This window comes from Microtus oregoni, unplaced genomic scaffold (assembly GCF_018167655.1).
Source record: "Microtus oregoni isolate MIOR12 unplaced genomic scaffold, Mior012 000028F_ref0000031, whole genome shotgun sequence".
Lineage (NCBI taxonomy): Eukaryota > Metazoa > Chordata > Mammalia > Rodentia > Cricetidae > Microtus > Microtus oregoni.
In genome coordinates, this window is record NW_024543087.1 from 19,812,125 (window position 1) to 19,833,774 (window position 21,650).

General features: G+C 44.5%; 2 protein-coding genes across 2 annotated transcripts in view; one reads left to right on the plus strand and one right to left on the minus strand.

Moving 5' to 3' along the window:
- Acad11 (acyl-CoA dehydrogenase family member 11) overlaps positions 1 to 21,650 on the minus strand; it is a 75,925-nt gene that overhangs the window by 27,381 nt on the left and 26,894 nt on the right. Inside the window, exons 9-13 of the mRNA XM_041677237.1 lie at positions 20,932 to 21,058; positions 15,087 to 15,164; positions 14,206 to 14,344; positions 9,887 to 9,994; positions 7,956 to 8,054 (exon numbers count right to left, since the gene is read on the minus strand). Of these exons, the coding sequence (XP_041533171.1) occupies positions 7,956 to 8,054; positions 9,887 to 9,994; positions 14,206 to 14,344; positions 15,087 to 15,164; positions 20,932 to 21,058 (551 nt within the window). The remainder of the gene's footprint in view (positions 1 to 7,955; positions 8,055 to 9,886; positions 9,995 to 14,205; positions 14,345 to 15,086; positions 15,165 to 20,931; positions 21,059 to 21,650) is intronic.
- Ackr4 (atypical chemokine receptor 4) lies at positions 2,207 to 6,967 on the plus strand. Its single transcript, XM_041677238.1, has 2 exons — positions 2,207 to 2,284; positions 5,314 to 6,967. Exon 2 carries the CDS (start codon positions 5,323 to 5,325, stop codon positions 6,373 to 6,375), a length of 1,053 nt encoding a protein of 350 aa, XP_041533172.1. The 5' UTR covers positions 2,207 to 2,284; positions 5,314 to 5,322; the 3' UTR covers positions 6,376 to 6,967.

Here is a 21,650-nt window from a genome sequence, read left to right on the forward strand (position 1 = left end):
TGAGAGAAGGCACATGTAGACAGATTGGAGAGACAGTACAGAGACCTCCTTAGAATCGTGCCCGGTAACAGCCAGGAGAGAGACACGGCAGGCGAAGGAGTGAGCAGTTTGGGATGAGGTGAGGGGCGTGAAGGGCTGGAAAAGGCAAACCCGAGGGGCATCGTAAGCCACTGCTAACTGCGTGGAGGGCTGGATGCCTACTTTCTCTATCCCTGGTATACAGAAGGACAAGATTAGAGAAAAGGGAAGAGAGGCCAGGTACACTAGGCCAGGCAGGGGAGCAAGAAAGGCAGTGTCCTCTTGAAGGAGGTGAGAGATTGGAAGAATGACCAGCCGTGGGAAAGAACACTTTAAAACATCAGGTATGTACATTTTACAAAGCGAACGGGTTGTGTGACGCCATCTTTATCCAAGTCTATTGTGTATTTGACCACATCCCCCATTTTCCTTTACTCTTTTCCCCCTTTCCCTTCCTCCTTCCAATTAGCACCCCTTTGACTTTTAGCTTTCATAAATAAGAGAATATATATATATATATATATATATTAGTGGTATATATATATTTTTTTCTAGGTCTAGCTTATTTTGTTTGAAATGATCATAACTGTATCCAGTTCCCTAAAAATGACAGACTTTTGTTCTTCATGGCAGCACTGAAGTCCACTGTACATATCTATATACCTATCATATATTTTTCTTCCACCCTCTTCCCCTCCCTCACCCTCCCTCTCTCTTTTTAGTCAAAGCTCATATAGCCCAGGCCAGTCTGGTCTCAGGCTCATGAGATGGGATTACAGATGTAAGTCAGGATACCTTGCATGGGACTGAGAACCGAGGCAGGGCTTTCTGCCATGCTCGGCTTGTACCTACCAGCTGAGCTACATTCCCAAGTGTACATTGTCTTTACCTATTCATTGATGTGCTTCTATCTCCCCAGTAAAACAGTACTAGTTGGGCCTGAGGAGATGGCTCAGCAGTTGGGAACACTAGCTGCTCTTCTAGAGGTCCAGGGTTCAATTCCCAGCACCCACATGGCAGCTCACAATTGTAACTCCAGTTCCAGCAGACCTGACTGCAGGAATGTGGTGCACAGACATACAGGCGGGCAAAACCACCCACAAGCATTAACAAAGAGAACAAAGGGTGCTAGCACCTGCTCAGAAGCGCTGATTACGTGCCTCTGCTAGTGACTTCTCATTCAGTAGCTTTACTTTGGTTCTTCAGACTGGCTATGGTTGAATGCTTACACCATGGAAAGTGGCAAATGGCACGAATTAGTGGTAAGCTGGTTTTGCTGCATGCAAATAAATGATGCCTCCTCAAAGAGAGGTAGCAGGGTAGGAGGTCTACCTTGACCCCAAGACATATCCTGGGAGAAATAAGGCTGAAGGCAGATACACATGAGTCTCTTTTTGCACGAATCAACGCGGAAGCTGTAACACTGAGAGGACAAAAAGGGCCTGGGTCTAAAATAAGTTCCGCAGGTGGGTTCTTGGGCTGGCTGTGCAGGAGAAAACGAGGCAATGCTATGCAAATGTGAAGTGAGCGGAGGTCAAACAGGGCAGGAGGACAATTCTACACGCTTCGGTTCCGCGCATTTGCTCGGCAGCCCGGGAAAACAGCCTCTCCACACAGAGGTTTTCTGAAGGCTTGTATTTGGCCCTTGATGAAAAGGTTCTAAGAAAAACAAGAGAAAGCCACCACGAGAGTCACACTTTGAACCCCGGAGAGAACACCACAGTGAGCCTACTGCAGAAGTAGACAAAGCACGCACTCCTGCTGAAGGGAAACAGTAAGTTCTGCTGGGACTGCCTGGAACTTAATCTTACATAATTTGGGTTTCAAAAGGATAACTTTCGGGGTTTAAATCATTTCAGTTACCTCTGTTAGACAAAGTAACTTTCTCAAGTGTTTCTGTAGCTTTCCCCAACAGCGCCCTTGGCCTCGAGGTGCGGCTCTCAGTGTCCCCCTCTTGGCTGAGCAGGAGCTGGCGAGCTACAGGCACTTTCTTCTTCCCCTCAGCTCAGTGGGACCCGACAATCCTGCAGTTCGGGAGCCAAACTGGAATTCCTTCCATCTGTATCCAGACATTTAAGAATTTGGCTGGACTCCACAGGAAGGCTTTACAGAGTACTTAATCAAGTGCTCCAGAGGTTAAATTTCAGGAAAGCCCTCTTGGATCCGAGATAAAGGCGGGGTGTAAAAAGGGAAAACAAGAGTCCTGTGAGTCAGAGGTCCTTCGCTCTCCTCCTCACTCAAGACTGCAGAATCCCAGCTCAAACAGGTTGGTTCCTTCTTTCTTTTTCTCCTTTTGACCTAAATATGCATTTAAAAAAATTTTTAAGCCCAAAGATTTTGCATTTTTATTTTAGTGAGGGATGGGGGCTTGGTGCATGAGAGTTTAAACATTTACATGGGCCAAAAAAAGCTATTTAAGAACATCTCTACACTTTAACCTTGAAGTGAAAATATGAATATATCAAGAAAAATAAATTATTTTCAATACCATTGCTGGTTTGTCAGGGAGCTAATAGAGTTTACCAGATCATTTCTTCCTTCTAATTATAATAAATATTTTTTTTGTTTTGAAAATAATTTAAAAAACAGTTGAAAGTCTTCCTATATATCTGCAGAAGGGTAATTTTTGCAAATAATCTCTATTCCTATTCTGATTTTCTTATACTGCTGGAAAAGTCATACTTTCAAATATTCACCCTATATTTTATTTGGTTCTGTTGTTCTTTGTCATCAAGTTTTAGATTTCTGTGATAACAGAGAGGAAAGAACCAAGTCATATTGTGTTAATAATTAATGCAGAAACTGTGGAGGCTATAGGAGGCTGCCACTGCAGCTTCTGCACCGCCTTTACAACAAAGTAGCCACTGCAGACTGTTGCTGCTTGCTTTCTGCATGATAAAGAAAACCCCTCAGCAGCACCTGCCTCAGGGAGCACCTTCCCTAAGGGGTACCTTTACATTATTCATCCAAAGAAGAGTTAGCAAGTTAAAGACCTCTTTAGAAACTTCACGTTCTTTCCTGTACTGCTTTGAAAATGCTGTTTTCACGAGTGATTCTGTAAGACCTGGGATTTTTTGAAGGACAAAAATGGCCAATCAAGATAGAGAAGCTAAGAAAGAAAAGGCAATAAAAACAATGAAAGTCATTGTAATGTTCATAGTAATATTTGTAAATTCAGTGCAAGCTTTTCTTGATACCCTGCAGTGCTATTGGCCAGCGCGTGATTCCTGAGTTTGAGACAGGAGACCCCTTACACATCCGACATCCATTCCGTATGTTTTGTTGTGTTGTGTCAGGACCTGACAGCTATTTAGTGAGCAGCTAGCATGTGCCTGGTATGTAATAAATGCTTCAGTCACAACCAGAAATCAAACTGCTCAGACTGCAGAGAACTTAGAGCTGGGAAATACATTTTCTCCACAGGATGGAGTCACATCCTTGATCGAGGGTGAATCTTCTGGGGAGGAAAACCCAAGCTAACTTACTCTTAAAGGGAAGGCAGAAAATAGTGCTGGGTAAAGGGCAGGCGGGAACGATGGGGATGCGCATCAGAGCAGCCTGTGTCTGCCAAGAGCTGGCAACGGAGCACACTCCTGTCTACTGTGTGGGGACAGGGAGGGGAGAGAAGGCAGGAGGGAGCCTTGAAGTCCACTCTGTGGATCCTGTGTTGTCTCTTTCTCAGGAAGGGAGGTGCTTCCAGGTGCAGAGCTAGATGAGGGGGCATTGACTGGCAAGTCAGAGGTACAATACCGACAGGCAGTAAGAACGGTTTTCACAGGAAGGTTGGTGAGAAAGATGAAGAACAGTCAGATTCCAGCTAAGAAGACAGTGCAGTGTGTGTGTGTGTGTGTGTGCGTGTGCGTGCGTGCACGTACACAATCAGAAGGGCCCAGTGGGCAGATGGCACAAGTCTAAAGACCGCAAGGGCAGGAAGATCTGAGACCCATTTGCAAGGTAAAATCTGAACATGCAAACTAGGTGTGGTGGCTCACACCTATAATCCCAGTACTGGGGAGGTTGAGGCAGGAGGATTGCTAACTTGGGCTACAGAGTGAGATTCTGTCTCAGGGGAAAGAATCAAAATAAAGCAAGCAAAAACAAGAATGAACAAGCTTATAGACTAACTGGAAACAAGGGGATCTAGGTAAGCAACAAGTCCAGGACAGTGCCAATTTTCAGCTTCAAAGGACCGGGGACACAAGAGGAACCAGGGGACACGAGAGGGACCAGGGGACACGAGAGGGACCAGGGGACACGAGAGGGACCAGGGGACACGAGAGGGACCAGGGGACACGAGAGGGACCAGGGGACATGAGTAGTTACAGGCGTAGGAGGCAAGCTGACTAAATGAGGTTTTCCTGTAGAAAAGTCAACATTAATGCTCTACAAATGCCAAGTTAATTTATTTAAATTTATAGTCACAGTAGAATAAAAATTAAAACATTCCTTTTTTCAAGCAAGACAACTTAACTTATTTTAATTTATTATAGCTAACTCCACAAGACAAGTTATTTGTAAAAATTACAACATTTCTTCTGTTCTTTGATGAAATTTTCTATTATAAAAACCAGACTGAGTCTGGTGTATAAGAACTAGTTCCAGGACAGCTAGGACTTTAAAGCAGAGAAACCCTAACTCGAAAAACCAGACTGGGTAGATGGCCCTGAGGTTAAAATGCTTGCTGTCCAAGCATGCAGACTCGAGTCTGGGTCCCTAGCACATATGAAAATGAGGCGTGGGCTTGCGGCCCGCCTACAGTTCCAGCACTCAGAAGATAGAGGAAGGATGTGTGGACCAAGCTGGCTATCAGAACAGCTCTGCTGGTCAGCTCTGGGTCTAACCTCTGCCTCAAGAAGTAGGTAGAGAGTAATCTAATGACTCCTAATGCCAACTCCAACCTGTAGATACATGCACATACATGTGCCCTCACATCCACCCACATGCACGCAGACCACACATACAAACACATACAAAAAAATCCCAAAAACTAAACAACTTATATTTACTTAAAAGTCTTCAACTTTATCTAGGATTTAGTAATAACTAAGGGAATCCCTTAGGATATTGTCTGTTGGCCATGGACAAATGCCAGTTCCTGCACACAGACGTGTAAGAACAAAGGATGGGGGAACTGGCTCAATGTGGCCCCCATTAAAGTTTTCAGAGTGAGATCCAGGCTCACACATGTGATAGCCACAAGCTATTCTCTAGAGAAAACACAAACCATATGCTGGGTAAACTGCTTCCTTTTAAGCAATGCTCAAGTGAGTGTCTTGTGTTCTTCCTGCCATCCAGCTCAGTGCCATGGCTCTAGAGCAGGGCCAGCCAACAGAATACTACTACGAGGGAAACGAAATGAATGACACTTACGACTACAGCCAGTATGAAACGATCTGCATAAAAGAAGAGGTCAGGCAGTTTGCAAAAGTCTTCCTCCCTGCCTTCTTTGCAATAGCCTTTGTCATCGGACTGGCAGGGAATTCCACAGTTGTGGCAATTTACGCCTATTACAAGAAACAGAGGACCAAGACAGATGTGTACATCCTGAATCTGGCTGTGGCAGACTTGTTGCTTCTGGTGACACTGCCCTTCTGGGCAGTTAACGCAGTCCATGGGTGGATTCTAGGGAAAATGATGTGCAAAGTAACTTCGGCCCTGTACACGGTAAACTTCGTCTCTGGGATGCAGTTCCTGGCTTGTATCAGCATTGACAGATACTGGGCAATCACTAAGGCTCCCAGCCAATCAGGAGCGGGGAGACCCTGCTGGATCATATGTGGCTGTGTGTGGGTGGCTGCTACCTTGCTGAGTATACCCCAGCTGGTTTTTTATACCGTGAATCACAATGCCAGGTGCACTCCCATCTTCCCCCACCACCTGGGAACATCCCTGAAGGCATCCATTCAGATGCTGGAAATCTGCATCGGCTTTGTGGTTCCCTTTCTTATCATGGGGGTGTGCTATGCCATCACTGCAAGGACGCTCGTCAAGATGCCCAATATTAAAAAGTCTCGCCCCCTCAAGGTTCTGCTCACGGTGGTTGTAGTTTTCATTGTCACCCAGCTGCCTTACAACATTGTCAAGTTCTGCCAAGCCATAGATGCCATCTACTTGCTGATCACCAACTGTGACATGAGCAAGCGCATGGATGTCGCCATCCAGGTCACAGAGAGCATAGCACTCTTCCACAGCTGCCTCAACCCTGTCCTGTATGTCTTCATGGGGGCCTCCTTCAAAAACTATATCATGAAAGTGGCCAAGAAATATGGAACCTGGAGAAGACAGAGACAGAACGCAGAGGAAATTCCTTTTGATTCCGAGGCTCCTACAGATCCAACCAGTTCTTTTACCATTTAAATATACAATGCTCTCTGCTTTTTGCTTGGACACACACACACACGTGAGCTTTCTTACTCAAATAAAATATTTGTGTTACACTGAGACTCAAATGTCCAACACTAGACTGTTGTTGCAATGTATAACAAAGGGTGAGGGTGTGGCGAAGACAGACACCAGAAAGTAAACAACAAATGGTCAGAACCTGGAAATTAAAGTTACTACAGGAAAACAGCATGGCGGGAAGGAGAAAAACGCTGTACTCTAAAGAGGAAGCCTTTATGGCAGTGGGGTGTTTTCATCTTGACTATAGTGGTGGCTACTCAAATCTAGGTGTGCCACATAGGAATTTCAACTGCCGACTTTTGATAGCAACTGTAATTATGAAATATAAAACATTGGCTAATGAGCATCCAAGACCATCCTGTGTGATAAGTCACTGTGTAAGGGTTATCCGGGACCGTCCTGTGTGATAAGTCACTGTGTAAGGGTTATCTGGGACCATCCTGTGTGATAAGTCATGGGTAAGGGTTATCCGGGACCATCCCGTGTGATAAGTCACTAGGTAAAGAGCCCCCAAGACCATCCTGTACTATTTTGTAACTTCCTTTGAGTAGACAGCAACTTTATTTTTTATTTATTTATTTATTTTTTGGTTTTTTGAGATGGGGTTTCTCTGTGGCTTTGGAACCTGTCCTGGAACTAGCTCTGTAGACCAGGCTGGTCTCGAAATCACAGAGATCCGCCTGTCTCTGCCTCCCGAGTGCTGGGATTAAAGGCATGCGCCACCATCGCCTGGCTAGATAGCAACTTTAAATCAAAAGTTAAAAAATCCCATCATGCTCTGAGTCAGGTGATCTAAAACCAATTAATAAAAAAACATATGTTGAGGAAATTATAAGTATTTGTAATTATTTAAATTTTAATAAGAATATTTTTCTGCAAAATTCCAATATTTAAATAATTGCAACAAACTTACTCTAATTTTTTGGTTTCATAATTCATAAGCGATTTTATAAAATATAAAATGGCAATTATCCCAACCTTTAAAAGAAGGCCAAACCCATAAACTTTCCTGAGATGTTCACACATTCTGGAAAGTGCCTATAAATGCAATTTGGTTTGATGATGTCACCAAAGAAAATTATCCAAATACATTCTGGGTTCATTATGCACATTCTAGAAGCAAGCCTTAAAAATCATAGTTATCTAGAGTCTAATTTTATAAGTTCCTAAAGAATTTCTCCATGTATGTTGGCCTATTACTAAGAACTGATGAGCAAATATACTATCCTATATATAAAGCTTAATTTTCATTTAACCATGCATATTTTAGGCAATAAAATCAATACATTTACTATATTGATTTTACATGTTACTGACACTTATGAATGAACCCCAAACACATGCTCAGCCTGTGTTCTAGCGACACTGAACTATACCCCAGACTCCACAACTTATCAAATTACCTTTTCTCTTGGTACTGTTTCTAACTCTGATAGCGTTTCAGAGGCTGATTTAAAGCTGTGATCGCAAAGCAGTGACCGGGAATCGTGGCATTGCTCTGGCAAAGGGGTAGCAGAACCACGGAGAACACTCACCGCTGCTCCACCACTTCTTGCCGTTCACTATATAGCCATCTCCATCTCGCTGGATGCTACACTCAATGTTCGTGGCATCACTTGATGAGACATTGGGCTCTAGAAAGGAAGAACAGCTTGATCATCAGGCAGGCAGAAATCAGTCTTTAGCCAGAGAGGCTTGGGCGAGAGAAGGCAAGCTCGTCAAGGACAGAGGCACCTTGGGTTTTTATCCACTCTACCCCTTTCTACTCGGTCCTTTCTTAATGACACACTGTAAGCATTCGATAAATATGACTTGGAAGACAGAGGGATGAAGAGTAGGATTAGTACTGACAACTGTGTCCTTGGAGGCTTTGCTGATGTCTGAGTCCATATACAATTCAACTCAGTATTTTCCCAGTCACCCAAACCAGATAATACTGCCTTTGACTTTCCCCAGTGGGAATCTGCTTTAACTGAGGGCAGGCTGGGTTTCTCTACTCCCACCAACAACTTCCACCTGTGCCTTGAAGGTGCTACTGGGAATGTATCTGCCAGCGACATCCAGATCTTCTCCACACTCAGGTCTCCAGAACGCTCTCTGTGCAACACCTGTAAATATCCTTAGATTCTCTTTACTGCATGGCATATAGGGACCAATCAGCTTTGACCTTGCTCCTGTATTGTCCTTGTTTTTATTTTGTATGTTTATACGTGTATGTGTGCTCACACGCTGGAATGTGTCTATATGGAGACCAGACAACTTCGGTTGTCATTCCTCCTCTGCTCTCTCATTGGCTTGGCCTGGTATGATCCTGATACTCGGTGGTGACTGGTTAGCCTGGCTGGCCAGGGGGCCGCAGGGATCTTCCTGTAACCAACCCCAGTGCTGTGCTTGCACTTGTAAGATTAGATGTGACATCTGTGAAGATGCTGGGAATGGAACTCGGGTCCACGTGCTTGTGTGGCAAAGACTTTACAGACTGAGCCGTGTCCCCGCCCCTTTTCTGCTCTCTTCACTGGGTCCTTGGGATGCTTCACAGATTCTTTTTCAAGCTCCAGAAGCTGGTTTCAGAGAAGGGATGGCGAACTTATTTTGTGGCCTGAGGCTGGTGCTGTGGGAACTCTGTGTCATCACACCGTTCTGCCGGCGTTCAATAAACACCTCTTGATGAATCGAGTAGAAAGAACTTTTGTCATTATATAAACAGTTATATATGTGTGTATAATATTTGTATATTATATAAAAAAACAATCAAATCTAGTGAGTGGTGGAGGTGCATGTTTTTAACCCCAGGGCTCAAGAGGAAGAGGCAGGTGGATCTCGGAGTTTGAACCAACCTAGTCTACAAAGTGAGTTCCAGACAGCCAGGGCTATACCGAGAAAGCCTGTCTTGAAAAATCAAAATTAAAATAAATAAAAATAAATAATCTGGTCATGAGAGAAAGGTCAATATGAACTTCACATTATGACCAAATCAAATTGAACTTAATTCTAAACTCAGGTTGAGATGTGATTTTTGTCTTTAAAGGAGGTTAAATCCCTGTTTCCAATATACAAACGCACCAACACCATTGCCGTCATCGTGCCCCTACTCCGTGCTTCCGGCGATAGTCCCATCGGTTTACGTTCTGGCTTTCTAGGATTATGGACTAGCTGAGTAGCTTATAGTCATATAAATATCTCAAGGATGAATATTCTCGGGCAGCAGTTGTAGAAACAGCACAATTTAGAAGCCATCACCCCGCTGCTGATGCTGAAGAAGACTACCAGAATGCATCTGGAGCCACCCCACAGGACAGGGGTGTCTCTACTGAGCATTCAAGGATGCCAGCATTTCAAACCAGGCTCCAAACAAACACATTCAGGCCGTGGGCACAGTTGGCTACACCCCACACTGTTCAGGTGATCCACCCGCGATAACCCCAGGATGACGATGCCAGGAGACAGGGCTGGGGCTTGCTCTTACCTGTCATACAGAACGCAGAGGTGATATCTCCACGAAGAAGGGGCTCCAGCCACTGCTGCTTCTGTTGCTCACTGCCGTACAGGTGCAATACCTCCATGTTGCCTGTGTCTACATGTGAAGAAAGTGTTACTTGACATTTGAAACTACCAGTATTAAATCCACATGTATGAAGATAATACAAATGATGCTTTTTTCCTTCTTTTTTTTTTTTTCAAGACAGGGTTTTGCTGTGTAACCCTGGCTATCTAGAACTTGCTCTACAGACCAGGCTGGACTCAAATTTATACAGATCCTCCTGCCTCTGCCTCCCAAGTGCTGGGATTAAAAGCGTGCGCTACCACCCAGCTCAGACTATATCTTTTGAAGTAAAATTTTGGTTGATGAAAATATTAGGAAACGTACATTAAACTGAACATGCAATGAGGGCATGCTGTACAGGTCTATGGCACTCAGCTCTTCAGTTCTTTAACTTTTTTTGACTCTTGGGTGCTCGCCCAGTTCCCTCCACAGTTTTAAGGAGGTCTGACTCAGTTAGGACTGAAGTGGCTGTTCCTGGTTTAAACTCTGCCTGCTGTGCTTGTATGCTATGTCAGGAGTGACTTCCACGGTCCTGGAGAGGAGCCTCCAGCTCCCATGCTGCTCCCCAGGCACACAAGCTGGCTTGGGCCAGGCCTTGTGAAAGTCCGCTGGTGTGGGTAAGGAAACTGCTCACGAGCTACGTTCTCCATAAGAACCTCCACTTACCCACTCTGAAAGACCTCCTTGCTCTTAGCTACAGCAATTTTCGTTCACCTTTCATAGCTTGTTTCTGTTGTTGATTCAGTTTGTTCCTGAGATGGGTTTTTTTTCTGGGTAGTCCTGGCTGTCATCAAACCCCTGCTTCTGTCTTGTGAATGCTGGGATTACAGGTGTGCCCTAAGACAGATCTTAATTTGTGCACCCCATTCCTTTGTGAATGACAGAAGCCCTGCCTTGTAAAGAAGCAGAAACCCTCACGGATCCACTCCAGTCCTGAGGGGTGCTGTCTAGCCCACCCCACACCCCAGCTTCTGCAGCTGGAAAAGCACACTGTTTATTGTGAGCGAAAGTTCGAGATGCTTTTCTCTGATTTCCATGCCTGTAATATCTCCTGAATTCTGCTTGAATCCTTTAGAGATTTTAAGGAAGATTTGCAGTGTCAACCTCCTGTGACTTGGAGGACGGCTGCTCAAACGCTGATGAAAACTGACAGTTTGGAATCAAGTCAGGCTAGATTTGTAAGTGCCGGAGAGATGGCTCGGGGGTAAGGGCAGAGGACCTGGTTCAGTGCCCACCACTCACTTCAGGCAGCCCACAACAGCTGGTAACTCCAGCTCCATGGGATCCTACATCCTCTTCAGGAGACTCGCACACATATATGTTTTTACATCTTAAAACCATGCTTTAAAATAGACCTTTGCACTCTGTTCAGATACTAATACTGAACTGAGAGGCACAAAATTCCTAGTAGATCAATACAAACCCAACAAGTGAGGGAGAAAAGAAGTCCTCGGTTATAGTTAACAAAATGAATTATTTGCTTTGTTTGCTCTTTTGAAATTTGGAGTTGCTTGTTATAGTTCAAACAAAATGAAGAATTAAAACTTTTCAAAATTAAGCTGGGAGTAATGGCATACATCTATAATCCTTGCACTTGTTTGTGGGGGTAGGACAGAGGCAGGAGGATCAAGAGTTCAAGGTCATCCTTGACTACATGAGGACGGTATGGGCTATGTGAGACCTTACTTAAAAGAGAAAGAAAGAATCTAAAATTATCATCTTTACTCTGAGAAACTGGCCAATTTTTTATTTATGGTTTAGGGAAAGGCCTAAATAATTTCATCCCAGAGGCTCTAAATTATTTTAGTGACAGGCTTAGAAATTAAAAATAGCTATTTTCAGTATTCTAATATCCAACATTGTCTGACATTTTGAAGGGAGACAGCAGAAAGACACACCAGAAGGCTACATATGTTTATTAAGCTTTGATAACTGCAGTGTTTTGGAGAGCCTAGGTAGAAATGAATCACTCAGACTGAAGAATACTCCCGAAGAATGTCATTGGCACCAGTCACAACGCCCTGTTTGTCTGCCTGGAACACACCCCAGTACATAGCGTGCCAGGCCTTTGCAATAGCTCTATCACAAAAGGGAGACTCGTGGCTTCTTGATTTTCCTTCTTTCTATTTGAGAGAGTTGCTTAGTCATTTCTTAGTCAAAAACTAATCTAAAATGTTCAACAATCTTGTGGTATTATTTAAACAGAAAAACAGAGTCATGGAACTTAGGAAATCTTCCTCGAGCGTCTGGTGCCTCCACAAGTGAAACGGAGCAGCCACAGCAGAGCAGCGAGCCAGCTTCCCGCAGCCTAGCGGCGCTATGTGGGACCCACTATTGTGCCACACATCTACTTAACAGAATATGGCTCACACGCGCTAAAAACGTGATGGTGGGAACAGGCCAAATAAATAAATAAATAAATAAAATAAAATAAAATAATATAAAAGCACCTGTCCTAATGACTTTAGACTCCACTTTACCTGTAGGGTGAACCAAAGTTCAGGTTCCCAAGCCCTAGTGAAACTGGGAACCTTCCAATGACTGACTAAGCTCCTCCTTAAACAATGGAAATGGTTTGTTATGCCCCTTAGTTCTTTAAACTATTGTGCTGTTCCTAACAACAGAAAGCACAAATGAATCTGACAGGTTGGACGGAAAGCTTGCAATGTGTGTGGGCTGACAATGATGGAACACACCAGGAAGCCCCTAATCTGATTGGTGAAAATTGTAACTGCTCCTTGGCAAAAAAAATGTTTGTGATTTTTGTGCTTAAATATTCGCTTCAACTGGCATTCGGGGTCACAGGGCACAGAACAGTTCTGCGCTATGTGTGACCCACTATTCTGTTCTGTTCTGCAGCCCTGATGGATCAGGCCCTCCTCATGCCCCCTTCTCTTGTACTGTCCTGCACTAAATCTTGCCTTTCAGTAACCTCTGTGTCTTCTTGGGTTGACTCGGAGCCTCAGACAACAATAACAAGGGGGTTAGAGAGATGGCTCAGGGGTTAAGAACACGGGTGGCTCTTCCCAAGGACCCAGGCTCAATTTCCAGCAATCACATGGAAGCTTACAACTGTCTGAGACTCCAGTTCCAGGGGATCCAACACCCCCACACAGACATACATGCAGGCAAAACACTAACGCACACAAAATACAAATAAATTTTGAAAAAGAAACCAAATAAAAACAAAAATAAAACAATACAGAAGATGCCAGGTCTAGAAAATATCTGAATGCTATGTGTGGTAAGGAAAGCGGGTTCCATGGGTCCTGTGTTTCAACAACACAGAGGGATATTTATCCCGCCACCTACAAACCTATGTGTGCAACTATATAAGCTACAGATTGATTTGCAAATAAATTATGTCTTATTAGCGAGAGCAGGAAGAAGAGCGTTGAACGTCAGGATTAGCAGTTCAATTCCTGTTCTGTAAAATCACACAGCATGTGCAGTGTGTCCTAACAGCATCGTAGACTCGGGATAAGCTCTTCAGACAGAGGACACGTTTCTCTTACAACAGCCTCTTGACAGGATTACAGTGGAGGACAACAGCGATGTGATAAACTGGTATAGACAGAAGGGAAACCATGCCAGGATAAGCACCATTACCAGAAGCCTAAGAACTATGTTGAATTTCACAGGCAAGCAAGTCAAAGTCTATCAGGGAGCCACTTGGTTAGACCTGGACCCTTCTCTCAGAAAGGCACTACACTGACACAGCCCTCTGTCTGCTCCACAGGGCACTAACCCTCTGGGAGAGCCTTAGCACCAGCTCACACAATAAAGGCAGCCCGAGGACCCATGAGCACGGGAACTATAGGATATCCTGCCAGTTAAATTTACAATGTGTTGGCAACGACAGCCGCAAGTCCCTGCAGAAACAAAGCCAGCCTTTTGGGAGAAAGAGCTTTGCAGGATGGAGAGATCGGGGATTAACAAAGAGCCCTGGAATGCCTCTCCCTTCCAACTAGCCATAGAAATACCCAGACCCGGTCAGGAAGTGGGTGTTTATATAACCACTTCTCCTGGTGGCTACTTTCGTCTGCTGGCACTCTTAATGTAATGATACTGATTAAAATGACAGCCACTGAGAAATCCAAATCCACTTTATATTGCATTCAGAGCAGATGTAAAATTATGGCAAAAATCTGTAAATAAATGACTTTGTATAGGAAAATTTCCTTATAATAAAGATATTTTAAACACTGTTCAAACAATCAGAGAAAAATGCTTGTAGTAACCTGGTGCTTGGCAGTTAAAAACATCTGGAGCGAAAAAACATTTTCCTGTCTCTTCAGCAATCAAGGCATAGTCCAGCTGGCTGAGACCACTCACAGCTGGCAAGAACAAGTTCCACAGGCCCTCTGCTTTGGCCATTTCCTGTCAAGGGGATGGACAAGTGATCAAAAAATGTCAAATAAAGTAGCTTATTTTTAAATAAATATTTTGTTAATTTTTTTTGAAATTTAAAAACATTTATGGAGTTATTTCATTGTATTCTGTACTATGTTAAATGATGGTACTAACTCATTAAGGCAGTAGTTTTTTAATAATTAAGGAAATACCTTGCTTTCCAGGATTCCTTAGATTTGGCTCTAAAACTAAATTTGCATACTTTGGTGCTTCTCATTCAATCAGAATGATTACAACCGCCTCTCCCCCCCCCCCCCCCACACACACACAGCGAGTGTAACTCTGCCAAGCGTGGAATGTGCTGCGGCCCCTTACATGTGCTGCAGGGAAGAACTGAAAACATGGAGTGTGACTTGACAATACACTGGACAAACATCCTGCTTTGACCCTGTTCCTTGCTAGACAAACCCAGGGCCTTGCATCACACGAGGAGAGCTCTTCCAGGAAGATACAGCCCAGCCTCCACATCTCACTGCCCTGCTCCGGCTTCATTTCTCTTCAGTGATGGACAGCAAGGAGCGGTATAAAGAGGCTGTCTTCATCAGAACCACAGTCAGGATCCCAAGTAGCTGGTCCTCTTTTCCCTTCCCTTCTCTTTCCTTCCCTCCTTTCCCCTGCCTTGCCCCTCCCCTTCCCTTTCCCTCCCCGCCCCCTCACAAATCCTCGCATGAGCATCTTCTGGCGTCGAGTGCTTTCTTGTCTGTCTTACCTTTAGTTTTTCAATCACTGAGGGGTGTCCCCACCTTGCCTCTGCGTTTCCATTTTGAGCATAGTATTCTGCTATTTCCTTAAGACAGTGAAAGGAAAATGATTAGGCCAAGTTAATACGAAATAAACAACATCATGCGTGACGTGGTGTGTGTGTAGTATTTCAAGACAGGGTCATGCTATGTAGCTCAGGCTGGGACGGAACTCGAAATTCTACATCAGCTGTCTTCGCACTGGGATTACAGGTTTTGGTATCATCACCCTGGTTAGTAATGTTTCTTTTTAATACTAGATGCAGAATAACAAAAATTCCAATTGTTTACTCCTCAAAAAATTATGCTGCCTCAATATTAGACAGTAATAATCTTATACCCAAGATTTAAGTGTTCTGCTTCTAGCAACATGATACACCAATGGGCATAGAAACCCTTCAACTAAACCTGCTGGGTGAAATGTTACCAATTAAAGATCTATCACATAGAGTGCAGTTGTTCTGGAGAGAAAATAAAACAGCTTTACCCTTCAGATGAGCGATAGGATGGGCGCTAAGCCTGCCCTCTGGGTGACAGGATGGGCGCTATGCCTGCCCTCTGGGCGACAGGATGGGCGCTAAGCCTGCCCTCTGAGTAATAAATAGAATGGGCGCTAAGCTTGCCCTCTGGGCGACAGGATGGGCGCTAAGCCTGCCCTCTGGGCGACAGGATGGGCGCTAAGCCTGCCCTCTGGGCGACAGGATGGGCGCTAAGCCTGCCCTCTGGGTGAGAGGATGGGCGCTAACCTGCCCTCTGGGCGACAGGATGGGCGCTATGCCTGCCCTCTGGGCTGTGGATGCTGGCTTAGGCTCTCAAAGGGCTACAGCAGCAGGGCACAGGTGATAAGGCCAGGGGCTGGAAACAGCAGAAGGGAGCATGGGGATCTTTCCATCCCACCAAAGCCAGGACGGTGGAGAAATAAAACCTAAGTAAGGAACAAACAGAACAGAGAAACACACAATAATCTGTACCCTTGGAGGTAGACCATGAGGACAAACTCCCCTCTGCCTCCCACCACACCGAAACATCTCTCAATTGTCTGTAAAACAGAAAAGAGAAGTGTCGTGCCCTGAAACCTGTCAGCCCCCAAACCTCAAGCCCAAATCAAATTTACGATACTCTGGCCACAGCAGCTGCCAGCACCTGGCAGAAACAAAACGGGCCCCTGGAGGGACGAGCATTGTAGGAAAGCTCACTTAAGTCCTTAGAAAAAAATTTCACCCCACTGTCCACCCTGACAAATCACTAATCGCTCCGGGAAACCAGCCACCACAGGCAAGAATCAGCAAAAAGAGTGGGTCAACAAAAGCAATCACGCTTCCTCGAAACAACGATAATGCTCACTGAATTCACACCACAGCATATCTGTGGGCGGTAGATTCCAAGAACATAGGAAGGAATTACAAGTACGACAATGGGCTAGTAAAACTGACAGGACAAACTGCAACCCAAACAAAAACCTTAGCAACTAAGCTTAAGAATGGTACCATCCAAGACTTCTCAAAGACTGGTGACCGAAGGCCCTGGGGACCCGGGACGGATGGAGCCGGTGTCCAGTGGAGCAGGTGTGCAGTTTCTACGTTACTTTGGTGAGTCTGGGCTTCTGTTCTTTAAAAGCTCTCCATGCATTTAACACGTTCTCCAGAGTTAGCTAAGGCCGGTCTGTGGAGAGCTGAAAAGTGGCCTGAGAACACTTAGAAAAAACACTGGAAGGAAGAGCTAAAGAAGACTCATGGAGGCTGAGCGCTTACTTCCATGGCAACAGTGAAATCAAAGGGAGAGGACAGTCAGGCGGCTCAGGGGAAGGATGCTTGCTGTCAGCCTAATGATCTGAGTTCAGTCCCTAGGACCTGACCTCTGTGTGTGCACGCCCCAAACAAACAAATGAATTAATAATGTTAAAAAGTAATTAATGGGTGAATATCTTCAACTACCAAGAGAAAGTAATTAACAACCTAGAATTCATATTCTAACTTTTTTTTTTTTTTGGTTGGGGATGGTGGTGGCACATACGTACAACCCAAAACATGAGAAGCTGAGGCAGGAGGATTACGAGTTTGAGGCTAGACTGATATATAACTAGGGAGACCCTGCCTCAAAATATAACACCAAATTTCAAAGAATTAGGACAAAATAAAAGTATCATCGATAGGCAAGGTACTATTTATCCCCTCAAAAATCAGTCACACAAACAAACAATAGCCGACTCTTAGCAAAGGCACAAGGCTCCAGGAGAAACATCTACGTTGCAAGAATGAATGAATGAAAAGGAAAAGCAACACGGGTAAATCTAAGTAACACTATTTAGGCCAAACGCTAACCTCTGATTTGTACAACTGAAAGAGTACAATGAAAACACTGTGTGACCATTACTGACAGTCTAGAGATGCATTTATAAATATTTATAGCATCCTGATATCACTGCTTTCCTTACACTTTGGCTAAGAGAATTACCGGGTTAAGGGCCATGGGTATTGTCAAAACTTTTCACGTGTATCAATCACCCAGTTATGGTAGACCGTTCTAAGATGCGCTGCTTCCGGCCAGACGACCACATTCCTCTTGGGGACGCAGGGCTGGTCTGGGGTGCAGTGCTGTGTGAGGCAGAGGTCTGCACTTTCCAAGGCTCCAGGAGAGAGCACTTGTCACGTCTGTCACGAAGTCAATTAAATCGGGTTTCCTGTTTAAGGTTGCATCTTATTTCTATTCCTAGAGTTGCCATAAAAAGTAAATGCTATTGTGTTTGGTAATAAATATATTATGAAAGATGTTTATGATGTCCCCATTCTGACGATCTCTTTATGATACACAGTTCTGAGAAATCAAATTATACCTGTGCTTACATGCCCCGGGAGGGCGGCTTCATTTGAAGCCACACTCAGAAGATAGGAGGAATAATTAATTGCTCCTGTAATGAACTACTATATTTCTTCTTCCCAGAATTAACTGCCCCTAGCCCAAATCCCCATGAGCTGAGCCATGGCTGAGGTTCAGCTGGGTCCACCCATCTTTCTGAGTCAACTTTGCCAGTTCCTTCTCTTCAGATGCTGGCCCAAACCTAAGCATGCCTTTTCTGGTACATTGTTTCCTCTCTGCTCTCTTGCCTTCCTCCCTGCCATGTGGCTGTCTGACCATGTGGCTGACTTCTATGTTGTCCCAAGTGTCATGGCATGTCTTTTCTTCTCTCTGGGCAGCTGCTGAGATGTACCATGTGACTGCCCTGGGATGCTTTCCTTTCTAAGTCTAATAAAACTGCCCCCAAGCTTTCATCCGAGTCTCTTCTTACACATTCTTTTAAGAATGAGACTGTGAACCCCACAAGGGGCCTTCCGGTCACCCATATCATCTGGTGACCATGAGGGAACTTCCTCAAACACTGTGACATTATCACTGTGACCGTGTGTGCTCCTTACACTGTGTTGCTTGTTCCTGTCATGCACGTGTGTTTTAGTGTTTTTCACAGATTTTCAAGAGGAAGAACCGACTTGGCACATTTTCAGAGATATGGGTTATGGCCATTTTATGCTATCCAAGGAGTTTCCAAAGGTCATAGAAATAGTCCTGCCAAATTAATTTTTTTCATTTTGGAAAATACATAATAACATAAAGAAAAAGTAATTTTAGTAGCTAAATAAAGAGCTTTAGAAGCTAAAGACACATGATAGTAAAATGCTGCTATAGTTTATGATACAATCTTATTTTCTAGACATGACCATTTAGGTTTGGCAAGTCAGTTATAATAACATTTAGTAGAATTTAGGGTTTTCTCCCTTTTATTTTTAGAAAAATTATTTACTTTTCTACAAATAATTCCAGATGTGTACATCCTACATCTGGGGCTTAGCACTGATCAGTTCTCTCTATAAGATAAAGTACACACGTTGGCACACATGTTTGGATGAAGAAGTCGTGCACACCATCAGATGCAGGAACACCATCTGCAGGCTCCGCCAACACCAGGTGGCTTCCTTGCCACACAAGCTCGGGCAAACTTCTCTTTTTACAGCCTGTCTGGGTTTTATTTGTTTTTACTTTTATTGTGATTTTTTTTTTTTACACATTTTTAGCAGCTGAGGCACTGAGTTCAGAGACACCACAATCTTTCTCTGACCCCTCCCTTCTCTGCCACAGGGTCCCTGGAGCACCTGCTCACATTTCCCGGTGAAAGAGAAAACCCTTTGCTTCCTTCTGCCCATCTCGACTTGCCCTTAGGATCATGGGCCAGTGGCAGGCACGGGCACGCAGGAGACAGACTTTGTTTTAGTGTGAGCACGTAGGATTAGATGAACTGATAGGTGAGCTGGGCTCTCCATCCAAACCCCACAAAACAAACACAACGCCTAACAGTAGCGGGTGCTGCTCTAGCGTATCCACCTTCCTGCTGAAGCCCTGGCTTCTGTAAGACATGAAGGGTTCTGTTGTTTTCAAGTAGTGTTCTAGACTTGGGATTGGGACAAATACTACTGCTGGGTGTGGTTGAGGGATCAGCCCTAGACACTGGGTAAGACTTCAAGCGCCTTGACTTCTCTCTGCCCCTTGCTCTTCTCATCAGCCAATCGCCTATCTCACTGCTATGGAAAAAGCCCACTTTCATTCCAAAGTTCTTTCAAGATGTCTCTTCCTCTATGATGATCTGCTTTTCGATATAACCACTGTTTCCAAATCTGATTTGCATTCGCTTCCCTGGTGTACCCCTTTTCTGCCCTCACTGACTTAGTCCATCCCCCTATTGTTTCATTGTCCTAAAGGTTTAAAATTGGATTTTATTTGAGGAAGGGAGTTGGTGAATTCCAACTACCATCTTGAATTAAAAGGGTGGCTGTCCCCTTTTGATACACAGAAGTTTAATTTTAAAATTCAAGTTCAGACAGACACTAGCTAGAACACAGAGTATTCCACGTCACCGGATGTGAGAGGTGACAATTTTAGGATTAATACTTCAGTATTTTTGAAGAAACTATATCCTACTCTATGCTAAATGTTCAACTCCAGATATTTGCCAATACAACTGCTCATATAACTCATAACACTGATGTCCCTAAAAACACATCTTACTCCTGAGCACTGCTGGGAGAATCCTGTTCTTTGGTGCTCCTCCCACCGTTTGACTCTGCCAGTCCCATCTGGAACCCCAGAACCACAGGTAGCTACAATGAGATTTGCTGTTGTACTTCTAGGCCACACAAACATACCAGCAAAGGCCACCAACCCACAGCAGACACGGCAGAGCCAAGCCCTGCCATTGTGTTCTCACATACCTTCAAAAGTGCTTCTCCCTTCTCCCTTTCCTACATGGCACATGTCCTCTCTTACCGCCTATCTCTCCATAAGGGCATAAGCCCTGTTTGTCTTTAGCTGTGCCCCAGGTGTCCAATCTGTCACAAGGCGCCTAGTATATCTTTCTTCACTGAACGGATGTTGCCTCACTACAACCCATGAACCTCTATGTGACCCCTTGCAGCAATAGCTTATGGGGAAAGAAAGGGTAGGACTGGTGTGGTTTGGAATGACAGTCCAAAGATCATGTTCATGTTTATTTGGGGAGACTACAGTTCTCAAACTCTCAAAGCATCCAGATGTAAAATAACAAAAGTTGAAGGTCACTGCCTCAGCAAAAAGCACCCAGATGTAAGGTCCTACTTCATATCTTCAGGTCCTCACTGCCTGCTCCCTCTGGCCCCGTGTGAAATATGCACACCCCCGGGCATATTTCAGCTCTAAGTGTCTGTAGAGCTTGGCTCTAAGGGTCATGGAGGATGGAGGGCTGTCTGCCCACCAGGAGCTAGGGCTCGCTGACACCCTTTCACACCCTACCTTTTCAGCAGGGAAGACATGCTGCCTCATGAACTGCTTCACCTTAGTAAGAACTTCCTGGCCTCGCCTAGTCTGGGCAAAGAGCTGGTTCTTAGGATCGGCCCGTGGCAGCACAGTACTCAAAGTCCTTGGCAAAAGGAAAACAAACAAAACCCGGGAGGTTACAAAGATGACCAAAGGCATTATTATATGTTTCTTAAAACAAGGCAAAATCTCCCCCAGCTAACCAAAAATATCCTCAGGAGAAGCTGCCTTATCTGGGAGGCTTGGGTTTATTGTTGTTGAATTCTGCCTTGTTACTATCTGCAGCTCAAGGGAGAAACCCAGAGCCTTGCAGATGCCAGGCAATTGCTCTACTGCTGCGCTACAGCCTTGGACCTTTTCTTGTTTTGTTTGGAGTATGGAGTAAACATAGAATTGCTTTATTCTGAACACTAAGCTTGGATGCTTAACGAGCTACTTGGGAAAACACAAGCTTCACACGCCTCAAACAGTGCTAGTTTCAGTGACATCAGCTGTCACAACCTCAAAGAAAAAAGGAAGGTGTGCAGAAATCTGACAACCATTCTCCACACTTTTCTCTTAGATAACGACCACGGGCATTCTGAAGATGAGGGGGGAAAAAGAAATACATCTAGTCCCTTATTCTATTGGAAAATAACACAGAGCAGTCCAGAAATGAGTGGTGAAGGATAACTGTCCCGATGTTGTGTCAGGGT